At 46.5% G+C, this 24,137-nt stretch overlaps 1 protein-coding gene across 4 annotated transcripts in view; it reads right to left on the bottom strand.

Annotated features, from left to right (window-relative positions):
• LOC137522940 (serine-rich adhesin for platelets-like) overlaps nt 1-24,137 on the bottom strand; it is a 292,674-nt gene that overhangs the window by 183,665 nt on the left and 84,872 nt on the right. For all 4 annotated transcript variants that reach the window (XM_068243098.1, XM_068243097.1, XM_068243096.1 and 1 more), the window contains exons 8-9: nt 14,087-14,230; nt 7,674-7,802 (exon numbers count right to left, since the gene is read on the bottom strand). In XM_068243098.1, coding sequence (XP_068099199.1) covers nt 7,674-7,802; nt 14,087-14,230 — 273 coding nt within the window. The remainder of the gene's footprint in view (nt 1-7,673; nt 7,803-14,086; nt 14,231-24,137) is intronic.

The following is a 24,137-nucleotide window of genomic DNA, read 5'->3' as shown; positions in this document are numbered from 1 at the left end:
CCTGTAATCATTGGTGGCAGCGGGCAGCAGCGGCGGCAGCGGCAGGCTGAATACATTACCTCCTTCTTGCCGGAGATCTTCCGATCTCTAAGTGCTTCTTGTAACTTCCTGTGTAAACAGGGAATTGCTGTAAGAGATCATAAGACCTCCAGCGAGAAGGAGGTAATGCATTCAGCCTGCCGCCGCCGCTGCTGCTGCTGCCCGCTGCCACCAATGTTTACAGGAGGGAGAGCGCTGAGAGGAGAGCCCTCCTCTTATGCTGCGACCCCTCCTGCCCCCCAAAAGTCCCTGAGCGGGCCCTGGGGGGGAGGAGCCCGGATTTTTTTTTTGCAGGGGGGCCTGGGGATTTCTAGGTACGCCCCTGCTTGGGTCCCAACTTAGCAGGCGGCTGTCGTAGTGGAATGTGACGGGTTGATATTCTCCCGTACTTGTTTCCAAATTTGGTCACATCTGGAAGACCATTCCTCCAACTCAGGAAGATTGGAAACCCCAGAAAGTGCATTAAACTTGGGGTTAGTGCCATAAACAATCTGAAAAGGAGACATCTTGGTGGAACTACTAACCTGATTGTTCATGGCAAATTCAGCAAATGGAAGAAATTGCACCCAATCTTCCTGACAATCAGAAACAAAACACCTCAGGTATTGCTCTAGAGACTGCTTCATTCTCTCAGTTTGCCCATTATTCAGGATGAAAACCTGAAGAAAATGATAAGGACACTCCCAGGTTGTCACAAAAAGCACGCCAGAACTGAGAAACAAACTGCACTCCTCTATCAGAAACAATATTCTCAGGATGTAACGATTGGTGTCAGCAACACAGATTTTTCTGATTATTGGTGATCTGCAGTATCACCAATAATACAGATGCTATACCTGATTATGTGGTGATCTGCAGAATCACAATAATACTAGTATAGCTAGACACAGGACACCCAATGTAGTGTAGTGTTTGGTGTAACAGTACTTGGAGGAGTTATCTCCCCAGAAGCGGGAGATACAGACACTACTGCAGCCAGGGATCCCCTGAGAAGCAGGGAATCAGACTGTACTGCAGCCAGTAGACACCTGAGGGGCAGGGACCACTGTTTGGAAAGATATGGTGAAGATTGGGCTGCAGTTGGTGATTCCTTGATGACCAAGGAATCAGACTGTACTGCAGCCAAGGATTCCCTGTGAGGCAGGGAATCAGACTGTACTGTAGCCAGTGGACCTAGAGAGGTAGGGATCCACTGACAATCCTGCCGGATGGTCCCCAGAGGAGCTGGTGACTAAAGGACTAAGATAGCAGCAAGTAATCACCTGAGGAGCAGGTGTCACAGGTGTACAGTAAGGCTGCTCACCCAAGGGTTAGGTGACAGCCAGGAAGGTCAGACAAGCCAGGTCGGCAACACACGGACAGACAAAGTACAGAAGCGGAAGACTGATTCGGTATCCAGGTACAGGCAGTGTTGGCAACAGAAGATCAGATGGGCAGAAGTACCGAATCAGAAGACAGGGGAATGGTCAGGAAAGCCAAAGATCATAACAGGTAACAATAATGTAAATACGAAAGATGTACATAAGCGCTCACAAGGAGTGGAAGACAACAGTAGGATAAGCGCTCAGAACAAAAGTCTCTATTGTGGAATACACTTGAATTCAGTAGTAGCTGACATCAATACATGGACATATTCCCCTCCCCCAATTTGGAGAGACTCACCGGACTTTGCGGCCTAACTGGGCCCGACGACGCCTCAGGGGTATTGGCCACCCCTCAGCCTCTCTGGCAACCTCCGGTGTACTGCACTCCTTACTTCCAGCTTGCTTGGCCAATTGGTGTAAATACCACCTCCATAAAAAAACAGAAGCCGCACATAGCGTAAAAGTGCTAAAGGGAAAGATCCCACTTTTATTAAAACATTTTTTTAAAAACAACAGGCACAGCCTGAACAGATAGCTCTGGCGGCTACGCAGGAATGGGGGGATACATTTAAAACCATGGTACTCCACGATCTTGAGCAAATTAAGGTGCCCAAGATACCTAATAATGTCCAAATCATGACCAAAGAATTACTAGAGGAGAAACAATTGGTTGTCCGCCCAGCGGACAAGGGGGGGGGAGTAGTAATACTCAATCGAGAACAGTATAATGGGGAACTTGGTCGCCTGATAGGTGATCAGGCCACGTATACTAAACTCCCTGGTGACCCCACTAGACGTTATCTAGATGATTTGAGGGAATTGCTTAAAGGTGGTCTCAGGGCAGGCTTTTTGAATGACAGGGAGTATGACTTCTTACTGCCAAGTGCACCACGGGTGCCTGTTATATATCAGACGCCCAAGATTCACAAAAGTATGGTGAATCCTCCTGGACGTCGGATCATTAGTGGATTGGGGTCGGTGACACACCGGCTTGGGCAGTATCTTGATGATATGCTCCAGCCTGCAGTGGCTCTGATCCCTCACTTGCTAAGGGACACCAAACATGCTTTGCAGGCTCTTCAGGGGGTACGGGTGACGGGAGATACGTTGCTTTGTACGGCGGACGTGTCGTCCCTTTACACCATTATACCCCATGAACACGGGCTGCGAGCAGTAGGTGTATACCTTGAGAAAACAGATATGAAGAATGAACAATGCGAGTTCATTTTGAGCCTTCTTGCCTTTGCTTTAACACATAACTACTTTTGGCATGGGGGAGCGTACTACCTGCAAAGGCGCGGTTGTGCTATGGGGGCGGGGTACGCTCCCAGTTTTGCCAATATTTTCATGGCTGTGTGGGAGGAGGAGACCCTGGGGATGATGTGCTCTCGACCCATCTTACAATGGTCACGTTTTATTGATGACCTGCTGATCCTGTGGGAGGGCTCTAGGCAGCAATTTGATGACTATATTGCCATACTTAATGGGAATGATGTTGGCATTGTTCTCACGGCAGTCAGTAGTTCTGAGTCTGTGGTGTTTTTGGATTTGGAGATACATAAGTCAGGGTCTAGTCTGTGGACACGTACTCACTTTAAAGAAACCGACCGGAATGGTTACATTCCGGTCGGTAGTTGTCATCATCCCAATTGGATTAGGGGTGTCCCAAGGGGACAGTTCCTTCGTTTACGGAGGAATTGTTCTCATCTTGACGACTACCATTCCCAATCAGAAAAGCTCGCAAAGAGGTTTATTGAGAAGGGTTATGACCCAGAAACAGTGCACCAGCAACGTGCACAGATTGGAGAATTGGATAGAGCCTTAACCTTTGAACCGCGAGCCTGTGGCAATAACAATATGGATTTCTCATTCCTCACGGGGTTTAGTCGGCAGCACAAACAGGTTGAAGCAATTTTTAAAAAACACTGGGGGATCCTGCAGCAAGATCCTGTACTCAGGGCTCATATTCCTGAACGCCCTGGGTTTATTTATAGAAGAGCTAGGAATCTTAAGGATGTCTTGGCCCCGAGCTGCGTCGACCCCCCTAAAACACTGAGAAACTCCTGGCAGACGGCGGGCTTTTATCCCTGTCGGAATTGTAGGGCTTGTCGTGAAGGTTACACTGTTAAGACAACTTCAGTCAAGTCATTTCACAATGGCACTAATTTCAAAATTAAAGACTTTATCACGTGTAATACACCTTATGCGGTTTACGCGTTATGGTGTGCATGTGGCCTCCAGTATATTGGGAGGACCACTAGAGCACTGCATAAGCGATGGGGGGAGCACATTTATAAAATTGGGAAGGGTTTTCAACAGCATAGCGTCTCCAGACACTTTTCCACCCATCACGGCTCTTGTACTGCAGGCCTAAAGATGTGTGGGGTACAGAAGGTTCAAAATCAGTGGAGAGGTACTAACCGTACTAGAGAAGTATCTAGATCAATGGATCCATAAAATGGGGGCTCTGGAGCCTGGGGGTCTTAATGTTGATATTGATTTAAACTGTTTCATTAGCACCAACTAGAGATGGGTTTGGATAATGGGGTGGAATTGGAGGGTGGGGGTCTTTTAATTGTGGGTTTATACTGGGGATATTGGATATTGATTGTATTGGACAGTCTGATGACTTATGTCATGATATAGAGTTCTGGAATAGGACTAATTAGTTTTGAGTGATAATCGGCCTTTTGAATGTTAACACTGTCATGTTTATTAGTCCTAAGTTGTCATTATCCAGCAATGTTGTGTTAGTGGTGCCACTATGTGGCTCTTATGTGTACTGCAGTTACTCAGCATTACTGGTACTAACTTACTACAGCTTACCATGTATATTTTTTATCACTTATGTTGTTATGATTCATTTGTGTGCATTATTAGTGTAGTTTATTAGATGCATGTTTGAACATGTAAATACTGCACTCTGTGGATGGTCATGCGGAGTGGGCAATGCAGCAGCTGTTTGCGCGCGCACTTCCGCCTTTAAATGCACGCCGCTCCCTTGCTCCGTAGCCCCTGAGGAGTTGCCTAGCAACGAAACGCGTAGGGCGGAGCTACGGAGCGGCGCAACGTCTGACGTCACTGGACGCAGTGACTGGTCTAACGCGCCGAGTTTGTTACACACAGCGTGGTCCGCAGGTTATGTGGCGGGGTTACGCCGGGCATACCAAGCTTTGGGTTTAGCTGCTGCTGCCCCCCATTCCTGCGTAGCCGCCAGAGCTATCTGTTCAGGCTGTGCCTGTTGTTTTTAAAAAATGTTTTTAATAAAAGTGGGATCTTTCCCTTTAGCACTTTTACGCTATGTGCGGCTTCTGTTTTTTTATGGAGGTGGTATTTACACCAATTGGCCAAGCAAGCTGGAAGTAAGGAGTGCAGTACACCGGAGGTTGCCAGAGAGGCTGAGGGGTGGCCAATACCCCTGAGGCGTCGTCGGGCCCAGTTAGGCCGCAAAGTCCGGTGAGTCTCTCCAAATTGGGGGAGGGGAATATGTCCATGTATTGATGTCAGCTACTACTGAATTCAAGTGTATTCCACAATAGAGACTTTTGTTCTGAGCGCTTATCCTACTGTTGTCTTGTATTTTTAAAAAGGTAACAATAATGTGTCACAGTTCTAGACTTAGGTATGAGGTCCTTGGTCTCAACACCCCAGAACTAGTCTAACAGATAAGTGTTGACAATTATCTCCTAGTCTTAGGTGTGAGGTCCTTGGTCTCAACACCCCGGAACTAGTCTAACACATAAACAGTAACAGAGCAGTGATCTCCTAGTCTTGGGTGTGTGGTCCTTGGTCACAGCACCCTGGAACTAGTCTAACACATAAACAGTAACAGAGCAATAGTACTTTAAGCTATCAATGGAATCTGACTCAGTGTGAATTCCCATCTCCGGGTGGTTCTAACACACTGTGGGATCTGACTCTGGTCTGAGCGCTAACACGTATCTGTTCGCAACAGCAGACAGCTTGCAAGTGACAGGCAAGCCCTATATATACTAACAGCGCTCCACAGCGCCGCCCCAGTCACCCAGCCAATCCAGAGCATAGCTGGAGTCAGCTGATCGGCCTGATCAGCTGACTCCCCTTCTAGCAGCATAAAGGTCCTGTCGCCTGGCGCACGCGCGCGTAGCTCTCCATCTGTGTAAACTAGAAGGACCAGGCAAAGCAACCTCACGCTGCTGCGCGGCAGCAGCCGCTGGCTGAGACGCAGAGACAGCAGCCATGCCGCTTGCCTCTGTGGCGGCATCTCCGCTATTCATTACACAGGAATCCTATGAATCTTGAATATATTTTCCACAAATATCTGAGCTAATTCTCTAGCAGAGGGTAATTTAGGAAGTGGAACAAAATGACACATTTTACTAAACCTGCCCACTACCACCCAAATAACAGTCATTCCCTGGGATTCTGGAAGATCCACCACAAAATCCATGGAAATATGTGACCATGGTTTCTCAGGTATAGGCAATGGCAATAATGTCCCCTAGGGTGCAGAACGTATCACTTTGCTTTGAGCACAAACAGAACAAGCTTTAAAGAGTAACTGTCAGGCTGCAAAAGCTAATTTAAACCTCTATTCTCCTGTGTTAAACAGTTTAGAAGGAAGCCAAAAAGGCAATACTGAAGTTAAAACTCTATCTTACTTTGATGTTTGCTGAATAGCAATCCTCTTTATTCCCAAGCTCCTAAGGAGGCCGGCAGGCCGCATAACAGATACTGCAGAGCATGCTGGGGCTGCTTCTTCTCCCTACTGCACTCCCTTGGTCTTCCCCTTCATTTCCCTATCCTGCCCTAAGGCTGCTTTCACAGTGGGAAGTTACAGGCTCATGTTACAGCAGCTTGTAACTTGCAGCCCAACTCACAGCACTGAAAAATCAATGTGCTGTTCACAGTGCACATGTTCCGTTAGACTAGAGTATACTGCACGAGTCCGCTATTGTTCCTAGCCACATGGCTAATTAATATTTCCTGCACAGTAGTGTTGTCCGGATCATGAACGATTCGGATCTTTGATCCGGATCTTTTTTGTGAGTCAAATCATCCGAGATTCGGTTCACAGTGGATGTCTGGAAGAAACAGAAACTGCAGCTTCTCTCACTGCTGCAAATGATTCAAAGATTCGGTTCAAAGATCCGGATCTTTTCAATGATACGATTTGAATCAGAGTGACAGGCAATATGCCCCGTTAGACCAGAGACTGGTGGGAGTGTCTGAGGGCTGGAACTTGGGAGGGCTAAAGAATCATCAATCAGGAAGCAGGGTAAGGGAGGATATTACATCACAATTGGCTTCATACACGACAGTCAAACATGGAACCTGCCATGAGCTGTCAGGAGCATCAATCTCTGCAAATACTATATAAAAATTCTGTGAAATCCAAACGTGGACAGTGAAATGCATATGTAATATAAGTACAGCCAATATTTAGCTACTGATATATGTGTTTTTTTTCTCTGAGACCCTATACCTAACAGCTCCTCTTTTAATCCCTTTGGGACCGGATGGTTCTGGCCTCTTAAAGGGAACCTGAGCAGACCCTTACAATTAAAATCCGCACTATCCTAGGGCTTCCTCCAGCTCCCCATAGCCTGTTAGGTCCCTCAGCTTCCTCTGGGTCCCCTCCATGATCTCGTTGGTGGCCCTGTTAGCTCAACGACTTCGAGCAAAGTCGTGCGCAACTGCACATGTGCACCTGGCTCGAACACGCCCCCGTCACCGTAAGTGTTTTGCGCATGCGTGGTTCTCCACTGGGATTACTGTTGGCTTAAAACAAAGACTTGTCCAACAACCCAACTGTTTTTGAACTTTCCCCAGATGATTGATCACTACGAGAGACTCAGAACAGTGAGAGCAGAGAAGCTGTCTTCATCACCAGGTAGGCGACCACTTATATAACATAAGTTATTTATATACCAACACAGCCAAGAATGGAGACTTCTGAAACTGCCTTGGTTCTGGGGACCCTCTGTAAGCAAGTGTCTGTTCTTACAAATTCCATTAATGAGAATTTGAGAATTTGTTTTCCAACTGTCACCCATTTCCTATGGCCATATCATCATCTACAGATAGCACAATGGTTACACCAACTACACCAGCTCCTACCCAGCTCATTTTGATACCAAAACTGGTCAGCCTCCCTCTCATATTGCAATCCCTGTTTCCTATGCTAGCAAATGTATTTATTAATGGATTGCCACCATTGTTGCTTTAGATGCAGTTTAAGGAATAGAAATGTTGATATTGCATTGATATTGTAATAATTGTATTTCTTACCTGTGTTATTTGCAGGCGAGCATGACATCGCCATGGATATGGTGTAGCCGTAAGTCGGGTCAAAGTAGTAATAGTTCCCTACATCACAGAGACTTGTCGTAGCACATCCTTGGGCACTATCAGCAAGCACTGCAAGCAACAAATGATACATACAGTATCAATACATATTTAAAGCGGACCTGAACTTATCCTCCCTGCTCTAAAAGTTAAGCAACAGCATACTCATCTTTAAAGGAAAAAAAAATATTTCTTTACTGCAACTGATACAAATCCTGCAATAAATCAATAGTGTGTCTACTTCATGCTTTCATAGACGCAGACATATTGTTAACATCCTATGCTTTCAAATTAGCCTCTCTGCCGTGGCAGTCATGTGACACAGGTGGGTGATCAAATTACAACTTGTAATTAGTCACAGATGAGGGAGAATTAGACACGCTAAACTCTCTAAATACATACAGGGTGAATTTCTTTATGTTTTCCTTCTGTAAAGCTACAATCTATTAATAATATTTGGGACAATATCTCCAACTAATGGAAAGAAGGAGGTGTTATACGCACACACCCCTCCAGTAGAAGAGAGTAACCTTGTCCCTCTCCCTAATAATTTGGGGAGTAGGGAGATGTACTGTATATTATATGTCATATATTTGTCTGTATTGGCAAAATGAGTGATTTTTTTCACTATTTTTAATCTGTCACTAGTAGTAAACTCTTTTTTTAATGAAGACAAATTATCTAACTCACGAATCCTAATGGTTATCATGTATACACAAGTAAAGTAACTAACATATCAGTCCCCTAAAAAATAAGACCATTCCAATTTCTTTCTTCCCAGCCAAATTTTTCATCTGTTTGTCATAATACAGTTCCACCACTAGATGGTGCAGTATTGCAGTTTGTGTTTTAACTTAAACAATGAGTGGAGAATGAGGTCAGTTTTAGTACAGTACTTGGCATATGTGTTGGTAGTATTAACCACTTGAGGACTGCAGGGCTAAACCCCCCTAGTGACCAGACCATTTTTAGCTAAATTGGCCACTGCAGCTTTAAGGCCAAGCTGCAGGGCCGCACAACTCAGCACACAAGTGATCCCCCCCCCTTTTCTCCCCACCAACAGAGCTCTCTGTTGATGGGGTCTGATCGCTCCCCCCATGTTTATTTTTTTTTAAATAAATATTATTATTAGGTTTTTTTTTTTTAAAATCCCCTGTTCCTTTAAATTTATTCCCTCCCTCCCTCCCTCCCTCCCCACAGCCGGCCAATTATGGCGATCGGCTGTCATAGGCTTCTGCCTATGAGAGCCGATCGCTCTCTTGTCCCCCATGGAGACAGCCATGTCACACGGCTGTCCCCGGTGCAGCGCTGCTGCTCATCGCAGCGCTGCACCAAGTAAATAGACGGCGTGATCGCCGTCTAACAGTCTCCCGAGCGGCAATAGCCGCTCGGAGACTGAAGGCGGGGCGGAGCTCCACCCTCCGAGCATGAGATGCGCGCGCACCATGCGCGCGATCTCATGCTAAACAGAGCCCCAGGACTTTACGCCAATTGGCGTTAGGCGGTCCTGGGGCTGCCGCCGCGGCCACGCCTACTGGCGTGACGCGGGCGGCAGGAGGTTAAAAAGTGAACCTTAACTGAGAGGGATATGGATGCTTCCTTTTAGGCTAGGTGCACACATAACAGAGCTGGAAAGGGCGCACTTTATTATTATTTTTTATTATTTATATAGCGCCAGCATCTTCTGTGGCGCTGTATAATAGCATACAAGGTATAACAATACAGAGTATAGGATACAACACTTGATACAAGACAAGAGGGTATAACAGCTAATACAGTGAACAAATTAACTGGGGGGTACGTATGCCCATTACACAGTATTGTGAGACAACAGGGGAAGAGAGTCCTGGCCAAAAGGCCTTACAGTCTAAACATTTAAGGTATAGGTAGATAGAGGGAAGCTGTGTGTGGAGTGATAGAAATGGTGGTTAGTGGGCGGGGTCCTAGGTAGGAGAGTATGCTCGCCTGAAGAGATGAGTTTTCAGATTGCGCCTAAAAATAGTAAGTGTGGGTGAGTTGCGGATGTGTTGAGGGAGAGTGTACACTCTGGGTTTTTTCGTGTGCGTTTGTAGTGCATTTTCAGTGCATTTGTGTTTTTTCCCCACATTTGAGTTTTTCTAGCATTTTGCGTGCGTTTTTACGTGTTTGCGGTTCGCATATACAAAGCGCATATGTATTTTTTATGCGTTTTCCAAGCGCATTTATATTGTGTTTTATGCAAATTCCTAGGAAGACAGCGGGAAGCGGAAATACATTAGAAGCAATTTTTTTTTTAAAAAAGCATATAAGAACGCATACAAAACGCAATAGATTTAGTTCCCATCGACTTCCATTATGTGCATTTTTGATGCGTTTTTGAATACTATGCAACAAAACCAGCGTTTTTCAAAACACATTATTCAAAACGCATACAAAAAGCATATGCGTTTTGAATAATTTTTTTTTCATGTGGCCCATAGACTTCCATAAGTGGCAAAAACGCTGCATTTTCTGCAATGCTAGTGTTTCTGCTAAGTGTGTTCCTTGCCTCAAACAATACCAGTTGCTTGTCAGTCCTGCTGAGCTCTTTGGCTGTAGTAGTGTCTGAATCACACACCTGAAACAAGCATGCAGGTAATCCAGTCTGACTTCAGTCAGAGCATCTGATCTGCATGCTTGTTTAGGGGCTGTGGCTAAAAATATTAGAGGCAGAGGATCAACAGGAGAGTCGGGCAACTGGTATTATTTTAAAAGGAAAACTCCATATCTCAGTTTAGGTTCCCTTTAAGGGTTCTATTGTGTGTTTGTATATTACTTAGATCCTGTTTCCACTACAATTGCAGCAATTCTGATCGCAATTTCCATTTTTTTCTAAACGTATTTCCTGTGCAATGCGGCAATATTTTTCATCCAATCGTAATTATATATGGTGTAATTGGGATTTTTGAAAGATGAAGGGTGGGGCTTTACACCACATAGGGAAATCACATAAAAATGTCATAGTGCCATGCTTGCTATGTGATTTTCAGGGGTTGTTAGTTCCATAGACTACTACCTGAGCACTATTGAAGTAAAACTGTTGCAGGCAGTTGGATTGTGCTTAGGTAGAACTCCGCACAATGCTGTCAGTGGTAAAGGGCACTTATTGCTTCTTTGTGCCTGGGTCCTCCTTAGTACGGCAGCTCAGATTTAGTGATTATGTATATAGAGAGACTAGGATAGTGATAAGAATGCATCACCATTATCTATGTTACTTGCACGACAACGCTATATTATAACCTTGGCCGGATTTATCATAAGGCACTATAGGCACTTGCTTACAGGTGCCTGATATTGGAAAGGTGGCTCACTCCCCTCCCCTAGGGCCTCCTTCCTTCCCTATGCAGAGTCCCAAGCAGAGCGTAAATGAGAGGTTACCCTCCCAGCTCTCGGCATTCTACTGATGAGATCTCCCTTCAGTCGGGCACCTCTAGCTACTTAATACTGAGGGTACCTCTGGCGCGTACGTACGAAAAGGGCGTCGGGAAAAAAGGGCGCGTGGTATAAACGATAAATGGAAATATCGTTTATAGAAATTATTGTGTAGAATTTCGTTTATAAATAGTGATTTAAAAATGTATAAATCACTAAATAATGTATATGAGATCGGCAATTCTTAAAACGTTAATCTTCCCTGTTTGTAAAGTGAAACTTATATTTTCGTTTATTAAAAACCCTCCCTGTACCTATCCCTAACCCCTAGACCCCCTGTTGGTGCCTAAACCTAAGACCCCCCTGTTGGTGCCTAACCCTAAGACCCCCCTGTTGGTGCCTAACCCTAAGACCCCCCTGTTGGTGCCTAAACCTAAGACCCCCCTGTTAGTGCCTAAACCTAAGACCCCCCTGTTAGTGCCTAAACCTAAGACCCCCCTGTAGGTGCCTAACCCTAAGACCCCCCTGTAGGTGCCTAACCCTAAGACCCCCCTGTTGGTGCCTAAACCTAAGACCCCCCTGTTAGTGCCTAAACCTAAGACCCCCCTGTAGGTGCCTAAACCTAAAACCCCCTATGGATAATAATGTTTTACAGACATGAATAAATAAAGAATGTAAAGAAAAAAAATGTAAATTATTTTTTTGGGTGGATAATAATGTGTTAGAAATGTTTTAGAAATAGTGATTTATTATCTTCATAAACGTTATTCGTCACGGGCTCATTTTGTAAACTTAAATCATCACAAACATAGTTATAAATCCTTAAAAATCTCCGGGCGCCGTTATAAATCCTTAAAAATCTCCGGCGCCTTATTTTCCCTGTTCGGCGCCCGGTAAACGATATTTATAATGAAAGTGAATGGGGCGCCCTTTTTGTCCACTTGTCTCATGCGCCCAAATCTACTGCTTCCACCTCTGGCTACCTAAAGCTTAGGGACACCTGAAGCCAACGCAAATTTACCACAAATGTTCACGAACCGGCTGTTCGTGGTTGGCTCCATAGACTTAGAAGGCATGCAAACGGCCACCGACTTTAACAGTTAATAGCAAAGCCCCCAAATGTGCTAAAAACACCAGGGTATGTTAAAGAGACACTGAAGCAAAATAAAAATTATGATATAATGAATTGGTTATGTAGTACGGTTAATTCCTAGAATATCAGAAGCAAAGAAAATAAATATTCTCATATTTTTATTCTCAGTTATATAGTTTTTTTTTTATATAACATTGCATCATTCTCTAATATTTGCAGTTTACACACTACTCAGCATTCTAAATGATTTTACAGAGCAGCCTAGCGAACTTTTGACTTGTCGTCTGGAGAAGAAAACACAATACAGTGACTGACAGTTGAGATAACAACCTTCAGAAGACAGAGCTTTCTGCGACTTCGAAAGTCATGGAGCTCAATGGCTTTTTTCCATAGATAACAACTGGAGTTTCTTAACTTTTCCTGAACTGGAAATAATATTAGACTCATGGCTCTGCTCCTAATGTTTTATTTCTTAGCTGTACTACACAAACAAATCATTATATCATCATTTTTTTTCCGCTTCAGTGTCTCGTTAAGGAGAACAGTGGGAACAAGAAGACTTTTTTTCAAAAAGACCTTATAGTTTTGGAGAAAATTGATGTTAAAATTAGAGGAAAAAAGTCGCAATTTAAATGCGGTAAAACGACAGATAATGTATCAACATGTATATAAATGTATTTATTTTTTACATATATATGTTCAGAGTGTGGGAAATTAAAAAAAATGATGTGGGGTCCCCCCTCCCGAGCCTCTTGAACCCCTTGTCCCTCATGCAGGCTGGGATAGCCAGAATGCGGAGCCCTGGCTGTGTGGGGCTTTGCACCCTGAGCTATACCAGCCCGCAAGGTCCATGGTATGGGGGGCCTGCCTGCACAGTATGCTTTTTTTCCGGTGGTTACAGTACCCCTTTAAAACAGAAGGTATTTGCGATAATTCAAGTTGGAGTGAACATATGATGTCTCCCACGATGCATCACTGCTGAATATGCAAATCATCCTTTGTTGTCCCTGTAAGCTAAACAGACTTGCAGATCCGTTGCCGTGATGACGCGTAGCATGCGTGGCAGGGTCGCGCACAGGTGACTTCAGGCCAAGTTGGAGGTTAACGGAGCCATCACCAGGACCGGGAGAGGAGCAAGAAGGACACCAGGGGACCTCGTGGGTAATGGGGACCTGGAGGAAGCCCCAGGTAAGTGCAATTTTATGGAGAGCTCAGGGTCCCTTTAAGAAGGCAAACTATTACTTTTGTTTACGAATAATGTGATTCTGTTTCATTTTTCTTTAAATTTGATACTACTTATCCCCATTAAACCCCCTGAGACCTGGCTAATTTATATATATATATATATATATATATATATATATATATATATATATATATATATATATTCAGTTGGGGGAGGGGAGCTATTTATACTTTTTGTTGATTGGTGCAAACTTTTTGCGGTCTCTTTTGTATAAATCAAATAATTGGTGGCAGCATTTTTTGCAGATATACCAAAGTGCACCCCTCCATCCCTCGCACCCCAACCATCACTCACTGATTGCTGAGTAAGAGGTGCCCCTGGCCGCCCCAACACCTTAATCTCTAGTTATCTGGCTTGCAGTCACTGTCATGTATCCTGTCTTCTTATTTCTCTCTGCTTCAAACACAATAGGGGAAAGATAGCTGAGTGAGTTGTGCGCCCCCTCCTACACTGCGCTCTGAGGCTGGAGCCTCTCTCGCCTCCGCCCGGCCCTGGCCTCCATCTGTGGTCACTGCTGGAAAATCCAGCCCTAAGCCTGGCTATCAGCCTGTTCTGCAAAGGTCATACATTCATTGGAGACAGTCATGGTATCTCACTGCACAAATGAATAAAAGAACAATGTATTACTTGTCGATGTGGCGGATGCAGAAACGCAGGTCTGCTCACTGCCGGTGCACTGAATGCTCAATGATGACGAGGTGCAGCTGCTCTCATTTGCTGATCTGCATGTTGAACACTGAAGTCCATTCGTAAGGTCATTGTCAGCTGGAACTTTTAGAAAACAATGATAAATACATTTTGTATTGAGATAAACAGAATAATTAATAAAAAGAATATTTGTATTGGGATAATGTGGTCTTCTTAAAGAGGAACTGAAGTAAGAGGTATACGGAGGCTGCCATATTTATTTCCTTTTAAGCAATACCAGTTGCCTGGCAGCCCTGCTGATCCTCTGCCTCTAATATTATTAGCCATAGCCCCTGAACAAGCATGCAGCAGATCAGGTGTTTCAGACTTTAAAGTCAGATCTGACAAGACTAGCTGCATGCTTGTTTCTGGTGTTATTCAGATACTACTGCAGAGAAATAGACCAGCAGGGCTGCCAGGTATTGATTAAAAGGAAATAAATATGGCAGCCTCCGTATACCTCTTACTTCAGTTCCCCTTTAACCTCCTGGGCGGTATGCCTGACACTGTGTGCCTGACACAAGAACATTTTGCTGAAAGCAGTAGTGTCAGGCATGCTGCCCAGGAGGTTTTCTGCCAGATTTCCCCCCCTCACCCCCAGGACAGGTTAAAATGGCAATAGCTGCCCCAGTACAGGTGCCCAAACCCCCCTGCGATCCCCGCCACTGTGTGGGTTACTTACCATGCCTCTAGCCAGTGCAGATACCATCACCTCCACCGCACAGCTCTGGTCTTGTATGTTGCGAGCGTCGGGACTCAGCGACATGACGTTGATGATGTTGCGACATTGATGATGTTGCAGTGCCTGGGATTAGAGGGAGGTTGGGGCACCTGTACTGGGACAGCTATAGCTGGCTTTACTGGAGGCACTTATATCTAGCTAGCTATACCTGGTTATCTATACAGCAGGCACCTATACCTAGTTATCTATAAAGCCGGCACCTATATCTGGCTAGCTATACAGCAAGCACCTATACCTGGTTTATGAAAAAATGTTGCTGAAACCCATTTTTGCAAAAATACAAAACGATTTATTATGCAATTAATTTGTAAAAAAAAAACAGTGCTGTGCCCATCCCAAGGATGCAAACCCTCATAAAATGACCCAGAAACTGACCTACGCCACTACCCACATACATAACCCCCAGCAATGGAGAAAAACCACCCCAGGTAGATCTCCCTGCCTTCTATCCCCAGTGCACTGATTCAGCAGGCCTGCAGCGGGAGGTTCTCTGGTTCTCACTACTGTGACTACAGCACAAAGCTGTCACGTGTCTGCCAAAGGAGATTGTCAACCTCACAAAGTCTCTTGGTAGGTGAACAGAGGCGCCAGTAGAATAAAAGTACATAAAATTTTAAAAAAATTGCTGGGAGGAAGTGGTGGACTTGCCTTCGTTAAAGCAGACACCAAGGACTGTGATTAAATAAATAAATACACATTTATTGAAGATACAGAGGTGCTCTGCTTGCTGTAACAGAATTGCTGTTGTTTATCCCCTGTTTATTGCCTGAAGAAGTGGGCTGTGCCCGCGAAACGCGTTGCATCCTTGGGGTATCTTCAATAAATGTGTATTTATTTATTTAATCACAGTCCTTGGTGTCTGCTTTAACGGAGGCAAGTCCACCACTTCCTCCCAGCAATTTTTTCAAAATTGTATGTACTTTTATTCTATTGGCACCTCTGTTCACCTACCAGTATATTCAAGTCCACCCCAGGTGGAGGGGTGATCTACCCTCTTTCTTCTACAGAGAGCGACTTCTTATCCCTGAGTGAGGACAGGTCTAATCTCCTCACCTGCCTATTGAGTGGTTACCTGAGCGGTAACCCATGTTTGTGAGTATTACCATCTCACTGTCTCAATTATTCAATCTGTCTTGACATACTACACCATATTGGGCTCTCGATTTCTTTTCAATTGTAGTTCTCACAAAGTCTCTTATGTAAGTGGCATAAACTCCATATCCATAGCTCCCAACTATCCCTCTTTTGGAGGGACAGTCCCTCTTTGGGAGCCCTGTCTCTCTGTCCCTCTTTTTTCCCCATTTGTCCCTCTTTCAGGACTTTGTCCCTCTTTCTATGTAAATATATATATTTATCTACTAAAAATATGTTCGATTGACTCTAAACTTTATTCTTATTGATATATGATATATTACTGTAAGGCTTGGTGGTGTATTCTCCACAGTCAGCATGCAACGCACGAGCTGGCGTGGAGGAGGTACACACACCAGCACCAGGAAACAGGCTATCCCTAGTATAGTGGAGGGGAGGACTGACTCCAATAGGAGATTGTGGCGCACAAAGCCGGTGCAGATCTGACAGCCACAAACAATGCTTTCGTTATAACGTCTCAGCGCAAAGTAGCGCTGAGCGCATAAACCAGAACTGAGGAGATCAGGACAGGTAGACAGAATGAACGCTTGCTAGCTAGCGGCTACTTAGCGACAGCAAGCGTCCAAAACCAGACAGACTGGAATGAGGCAGCCAATGCGCTGCGGCGATGGCGTGCCTCACAAAGACAGGACAGGACAGTCAGAAAATAGCAGGACCAAGATAGATGAACGTAACACAGATAAATATACAATAAGTATGTTTTCCTAGCGTATTACAATTACAGCTATCAATGAAACTATTTGTAACGTCTGACTAACATATGTATATATCGGCAATGAACCGATATATGACATAAGCAGGAACGCTGACTAGGACTGGAGTAATACAGGGAACAGGACTCAGAAGGATTCACTATCTCTTCGCAGAGATGAACGCAATCCACAAACAGTAACAGAACTGGATTCAGAAGGATTCGTTATCTCTTCGCAGAGATGAACGCAATCCACAAACAGGACCAGGAACAGGATGACTAGCTCAGCACGGGTGCTCACGGTACGCGCAAACTACCAAAACGTGCTGGAAAACTGACTAACTGAACACAGGAAATAAACAGTTCGTGTACGTATATATCAGCGACACTGATTGTATTAACGTAACACGAATACAAGGAAAATAATAAACGTGCTGGTATGCATATATATTGGCAATGAACCAATATATGATGCAAAGACCAGCAAAGTATTTTTAACAAGAAACACGATCGGGGGCTAAAGCGACAGCAAGACAGGCTTAAGCTGAAGCTATGAAAACCCAAGGAAACCCTGCAGGAAGCAGATCTTTATACTGAGGTCATCCAATGGGAGCAGACATGCAGATTCCCACACAGGTGAATGATAATCAGTCACAAGCCGACAGCAGGGAAAGACAGACAAGGCTATGCAGCTTGCATGGAAATAGATCAGAACTGCCTGAGCTGCAGCACTACTTCCAGCAATAGTTGCTGCAGCAGCGATCATTACAGTACCCCCGCCTTTAAAAGCGGATTCCAGACGCTTTTCAAAACTGAAATTTCCAACAAAACAGTCTGACTGATAATTCATGATGACCGGGACAGCCCGGCAAGACCGAATTCCAGAATCAGTTCCCACAAGACTGGACCCATCAGAACCAGAACCTACAGAACCATGCCCATCAGTACTACAAGCCCCAGTGTGACACCCATCAGAACCATGATTTCCAGAAGAAAGCCCTCCGAAACTCCCTGAGCGATACCCACCGCCTTCCAGGAACCGTTCAGAAACGCCAAAGCCTTTGCAATGCCCACCGGTACTGTCTTTACCAACACAAAACCCACTGTTGAACCAGTCCAAGGCACCAGGACAAGTTTTCTCAGAGACCTCCCAGAACACCTTGAAGCTCCAAAGAGATCCCCATAGGTCAGAATGCCCCTTAGGCTCACATGGAGAACTATCAAGAACCCCTATGGAACCTAGGGCAATTCCTGAGTCAGGGCCACAAGGACAAACATCAATATCAGGGCTTTCAGGGACCAGAACCATCTCTGGGCATGCAGGCAGACTGGCAACATCAGAACATGTTCCCACTAAGGAAGCATCAGAGCACGCTAACACCTTAAACACACTTGGGCATTCTGGCACACAAAGAACATCTGGGCACACTGGCACAAGAGAAACCTCTGGGCATGTCAAGGAACTGTGAGCCTCAGGGTCAGCCAAGACAGGACCAAAACCAGGACTGGCCAAAAAAAAATCATCATGACTAAACTTCGCAACCACTGGACTTTTACACGAGAATGCTGGATCAGACTTAGATGTCGCTGATTCCAGCAAAGACAGTAACAAATCAGATTCAGGGGCACTAACCAGACAGGACAAATCTTCTGATGTATGCACTGAACCAGACAGGGACTCCACAACTACCTCTGGACTGGACAGAGACTCATTTAATACACTGGATTGGAGCTCATGAGGCGCTGCAGAACAAGTCAGTATTGCAGCAGCCCCCACTGGACTAGGCAAAACTGAGGAATTCCCTGGACAGGAAGGGGACTCTGGAACCTCTGCCACAGCGGCCAGAGAACCAGAATTATCCATGTTACAGGGCAAGACTTCTGAAACATTCAGAGGACAGGGCTGGAGTTCCTCGGCTGTTACAACACTGGAGAGGGACTCAACAACATTGGTTAAATCAGACTGTGTACAGGACAAGGTATCTGACACACTTGCTGACGAGGACAATATTTCAATGGCTTCTGCTTTGCTGGGCAGAAATTCATCAAGTTTTATTAGAGCAGACTGTAATTCCAAAACAGCTGCTAGACAAGTGAATATTACTGCAACACCAACTGAGGTAAGCAGTGCTTCAGCCTCCTCTGCTAGAGGGTTTAAAGTATCCAAAGTACTGGGTGAAGCATAAGACTCTGCAACCACAGCTTCACTGGACAGGATCACTGAACAGTCCATATTGCAGGGCAAAACCATGGAAGCACCTGCTGGACAGCATAATGATTCTGTGACCTGAGTTTCATTGGAGAGATCTACTGCACAATTCATGGTACAGGGCAAATTTATTGGAAAATTTTCTGAACAAGGTAATAATTCTGCGATTTCAGGTTCACATAGCAGATGCTCTGAGCTATTCACGAAACTAGAGTGAGGTGTAGAAACAGGAAGATCAAGACACAATGTTTGCACATCTGAATCACCATTCATTTGTAAAATTGGAAAATTCAGATGCCGGGGTTCTGATGTTTCTAGACAGGATTGCTGGGACTCGGAAACTGATGTAGTGCATCTATTGGCATCTGCTGGATCAGACAGGAGTTGAACTTTATTAACACAGGTAATTTCTGCAGAAGTGTTTGCAGAGACAGGCAAGATTTTTCTGGTGTCTGTTTCACTAAACAAAGAGTCATGAGTACTGGCTAGGCTGGACTCGGAAGTCAGCAGGACCTCTGGATTCTCTGCTGAGAAATTTGCGCAGGGCAAGGTTAAGAATGTATCAGTGGCTTCTGTTTTACTGGGAAGTAACACTGAGTTATCCATGGTACAGGGTGGAATTGCAGGAACTTCAATTTCACACAAAAAGAGCTCCGAATCACCTGCTGAATCAGCCAAAGGTGCTGAAGCAGGCGGGTCAGAACGCCAAATTTGCGAATTCGGAGTCACAAAAAAATCATCCAAAATCAGTTCCCACACATCAATCAATGGAGCCACAAAGTCATACTCACACACACCAGTTTTTATTAGGTTATAGGCAGACTTAATGCATGCATTCAATACCAATTCACTTTTTGCACTGTAAAATTGACAAAATGAACTTGAATCATTCTTCCATTCATTGACCAGAGCTTCCATCTCTCCTTTCTCAAATGGAGGATTCCAAGCATACTTAACAGGCAGATCATGGTTTGCAGATATGATTGTGGCAGGCACATGTATAGGGTTAATTAGCAGGTGATTGGCAGATTCCTTATTCTTAAGAATCTCCAATACCTGTAGCAAGTGTTGAACTGTAGTGTATGCAAACTTCCCTTGGTTCACAAATAAGTTGATTTGTTCAATACTCTGTAATATCTCCTCATAATCATACTCAGATAATTCTTTTAAACAAAAATCTTTATTTTCCCTAGCCAGGGAGGAAAGTTCATTAGTAGTTTCATAAGTCCATTTAACTCCCCTGAAAGACAATTGCATTTCATTATCTGTTAATGGCAGAATCTCATTATAGGTCTCAGTCGCTAAGGATAACGATTCTGCAGATTGGACACGTTTCTTAGAACGTTTGCGTTTTGCCTTTGACCTTGCGGTTTTTGGTGATTTATTCAAAGCTGCAGGAAAATTATCAGTAACACTTTCTGCTTGCTGCTCATTCCTGCAAGCAATTGAAGGAGCAGCTGATTGGCCTGCTGCCAGGAGTTCATTAAGAGGAAAAGGCAATGGATCTATGCGCAACCAGTTATGGATCACAAACGCTAGAAATTCCAGTGGTCTCTCTTTCAAATCGGAATGATTGAGAACATCAAATGCCCACTGGAATAATTCCCCTTTAAACAAAATATAACTTAGTTGGAGTGCCCAGGTTGAAACAGGAGTCGCTTGGAGATCAGGATTGGTCAGGAACCTGGCACATTCAGAGAAAAACTCATTTTCTGTTTCAGAGCTAAGTTCTTCAAATTTCTTAAAGGAACAGGAACCATAATTAACAGTGTCATACTTTCTGGGAATCCCCCCCACAATGGGGATTGGTAATGGGGTTTTCATAATGTAAGGCTTGGTGGTGTATTCTCCACAGTCAGCATGCAACGCACGAGCTGGCGTGGAGGAGGTACACACACCAGCACCAGGAAACAGGCTATCCCTAGTATAGTGGAGGGGAGGACTGACTCCAATAGGAGATTGTGGCGCACAAAGCCGGTGCAGATCTGACAGCCACAAACAATGCTTTCGTTATAACGTCTCAGCGCAAAGTAGCGCTGAGCGCATAAACCAGAACTGAGGAGATCAGGACAGGTAGACAGAATGAACGCTTGCTAGCTAGCGGCTACTTAGCGACAGCAAGCGTCCAAAACCAGACAGACTGGAATGAGGCAGCCAATGCGCTGCGGCGATGGCGTGCCTCACAAAGACAGGACAGGACAGTCAGAAAATAGCAGGACCAAGATAGATGAACGTAACACAGATAAATATACAATAAGTATGTTTTCCTAGCGTATTACAATTACAGCTATCAATGAAACTATTTGTAACGTCTGACTAACATATGTATATATCGGCAATGAACCGATATATGACATAAGCAGGAACGCTGACTAGGACTGGAGTAATACAGGGAACAGGACTCAGAAGGATTCGCTATCTCTTTGCAGAGATGAACGCAATCCACAAACAGTAACAGAACTGGATTCAGAAGGATTCGTTATCTCTTCGCAGAGATGAACGCAATCCACAAACAGGACCAGGAACAGGATGACTAGCTCAGCACGGGTGATCACGGTACGCGCAAACTACCAAAACGTGCTGGAAAGCTGACTAACTGCACACAGGATATAAACAGTTCGTGTACGTATATATCAGCGACACTGATTGTATTAACGTAACACGAATACAAGGAAAATAATAAACGTGCTGGTATGCATATATATTGGCAATGAACCAATATATAATGCAAAGACCAGCAAAGTATCTTTAACAAGAAACACGATCGGGGGCTAAAGCGACAGCAAGACAGGCTTAAGCTGAAGCTATGAAAACCCAAGGAAACCCTGCAGGAACAGACGCGTATCTAAAGGGGTGCAGGCATGGCTAGTGCCATGGGCGACAGTGCACCATGGGCGCCATGCCTGCCCCCATGCCACCGCTGTATTCTCCCTCCCTCCCCTCCGGTGTAGCCCTCGCTGGTGCTGCCACTTCTCAGATCAGTGTGCCGCCGGCCCGCCGCTACTTAGGAATCCAGACCCATGTGACGCCTCCCCCGCCGCTGCCTGGGCCTCCTCCTTTTGGTACCACATCGGAGGGATCAGCGTGACACCAGAGACAGAGAAATGGCGCACATGTTGCTTGCGCCCAGTATACTACGAATGCGGAAGTGACATCATCGGTAACTTCCGCATTCATAGTACACCGGGTGCGAGCAACATGTGCGCCCTTCTCTGTCTCTGGTGTCGCGCTGATCCCTCCGATGTGGTACCAAAAGGAGGAGGATGCCCAGGCAGCGGCGGGGGAGGCATCACATGGGTCTGGATTCCTAAGTAGCGGCGGGCCGGCGGCACACTGATCTGAGCACTGGTATGGCACCCAGCGAGCACGCAAGCCATCACCCTGCCCCAGCCAGCACCCTGCCCCCTGCAAGCCAGCACCCTGGTCCCTGCCCCCTGCAAGCCATCACCCTGCCCCCTGCAAGCCAGCACCCTGCCCCCTGCAAGCCAGCACCCTGCCCCCTGCAAGCCAGCACTCTGCCCCAGCCAGCACCCTGCAAGCCAGCACCCTGCCCCCTGCAAGCCAGCACTCTGCCCCAGCCAGCACCCTGCAAGCCAGCACCCTGCCCCCTGCAAGCCAGCACCCTACCCCCTGCAAGCCAGCACCCTGCCCCCTGCAAGCCAGCACCCTGCCCCCTGCAAGCCAGCACTCTGGTCCCTGCCCCAGCCAGCACCCTTGTCCCTGCAAGCCAGCACCCTACCCCAGCCATCACCCTGCCCCCTGCAAGCCAGCACCCTGCACCAGCCAGCACCCTGCCCCAGCCATCACCCTGCCCCCTGCAAGCCAGCCCCCTGCCCCCTGCAAGCCAGCACCCTGCAAGCCAGCACCCTGGTCCCTGCCCCAGCCAGCACCCTGGTCCCTGCAAGCCAGCACCCATCACCCTGCCCCAGCCATCACCCTGCCCCCTGCAAGCCAGCACCCTGCCCCAGCCAGCCCCCTGCAAGCCAGCACCCTCGTCCCTGCCCCAGCCAGCACCCTGCCCCCTGCAAGCCAGCACCCTGCCCCAGCCAGCACTCTGCCCCAGCCAGCAGCCTGCAAGCCAGCACCCTGGTCCCTGCCCCCTGCAAGCCAGCACCCTGCCCCCTGCAAGCCAGCACCCTGCCAACTGCAAGCCAGCACCTTGCCCCCTGCAAGCCAGCACCTTGCCCCCTGCAAGCCAGCACCCTGCCCCCTGCAAGCCAGCACCCTGCAAGCCAGCACCCTGGTACCTGCCCCAGCCAGCACCCTGGTCCCTGCAAGCCAGCGCCCTGCCCCAGCCATCACCCTGCCCCCTGCAAGCCAGCACCCTGCCCCCTGCAAGCCAGCACCCTGGTCCCTGCCCCAGCCAGCACCCTGCCCCCTGCAAGCCAGCACCCTGCCCCCTGCAAGCCAGCACCTTGCCCCCTGCAAGCCAGCCCCCTGCCCCCTGCAAGCCAGCACCCTGCAAGCCAGCACCCTGGTACCTGCCCCAGCCAGCACCCTGGTCCCTGCAAGCCAGCACCCTGCCCAAGCCATCACCCTGCCCCCTGCAAGCCAGCACCCTGCCCCCTGCAAGCCAGCACCCTGGTCCCTGCCCCAGCCAGCACCCTGGTCCCTGCAAGCCAGCACCCTGCCCCCTGCAAGCCAGCACCCTGCCACAGCCAGCACCCTGCCCCCTGCAAGCCAGCACCCATCCCAAGCCATCACCCTGCCCCCTGCAAGCCAGCATCCTGCCCCAGCCATCACCCTGCCCCCTGCAAGCCAGCACCCTGCCCCAGCTTGCATCGTGCACCAGCCAGCTTCCTGCACACAGCCCCCAGCAAGCACCCCGCACCCAGCCAGCAATTGGATGACAGCTATGGCTACCTAATATCTAGGGACACATCATGCTACCTAATACTGATATACAGTATATATGTGTACATGGCTACTTGATTCTTTTATCTGAGAAACATGGCTACTTGATTTATGTATGCAGGATGGATTTGGCTTGATGCACCTGCCTGTTTAATGTGAGGCACCTGGCTACTTAATTTTATATGGAGATGTGTGACTATTTTATCTGGATTATTGTGACAACTTTGTTTTTATTGGGCGGGACATAACTACGGTACTTCATGATAGTTTAATCTGGAGGCATGTGAGGTGACTACTTTATTTTATCTGGAGGCATGTGACTACTTTATTTTATCTGGAGGCA

The sequence above is a fragment of the Hyperolius riggenbachi genome, chromosome 6 (genome assembly GCF_040937935.1).
Source record: "Hyperolius riggenbachi isolate aHypRig1 chromosome 6, aHypRig1.pri, whole genome shotgun sequence".
Lineage (NCBI taxonomy): Eukaryota > Metazoa > Chordata > Amphibia > Anura > Hyperoliidae > Hyperolius > Hyperolius riggenbachi.
This window is presented reverse-complemented; position numbering and strand designations above follow the sequence as displayed.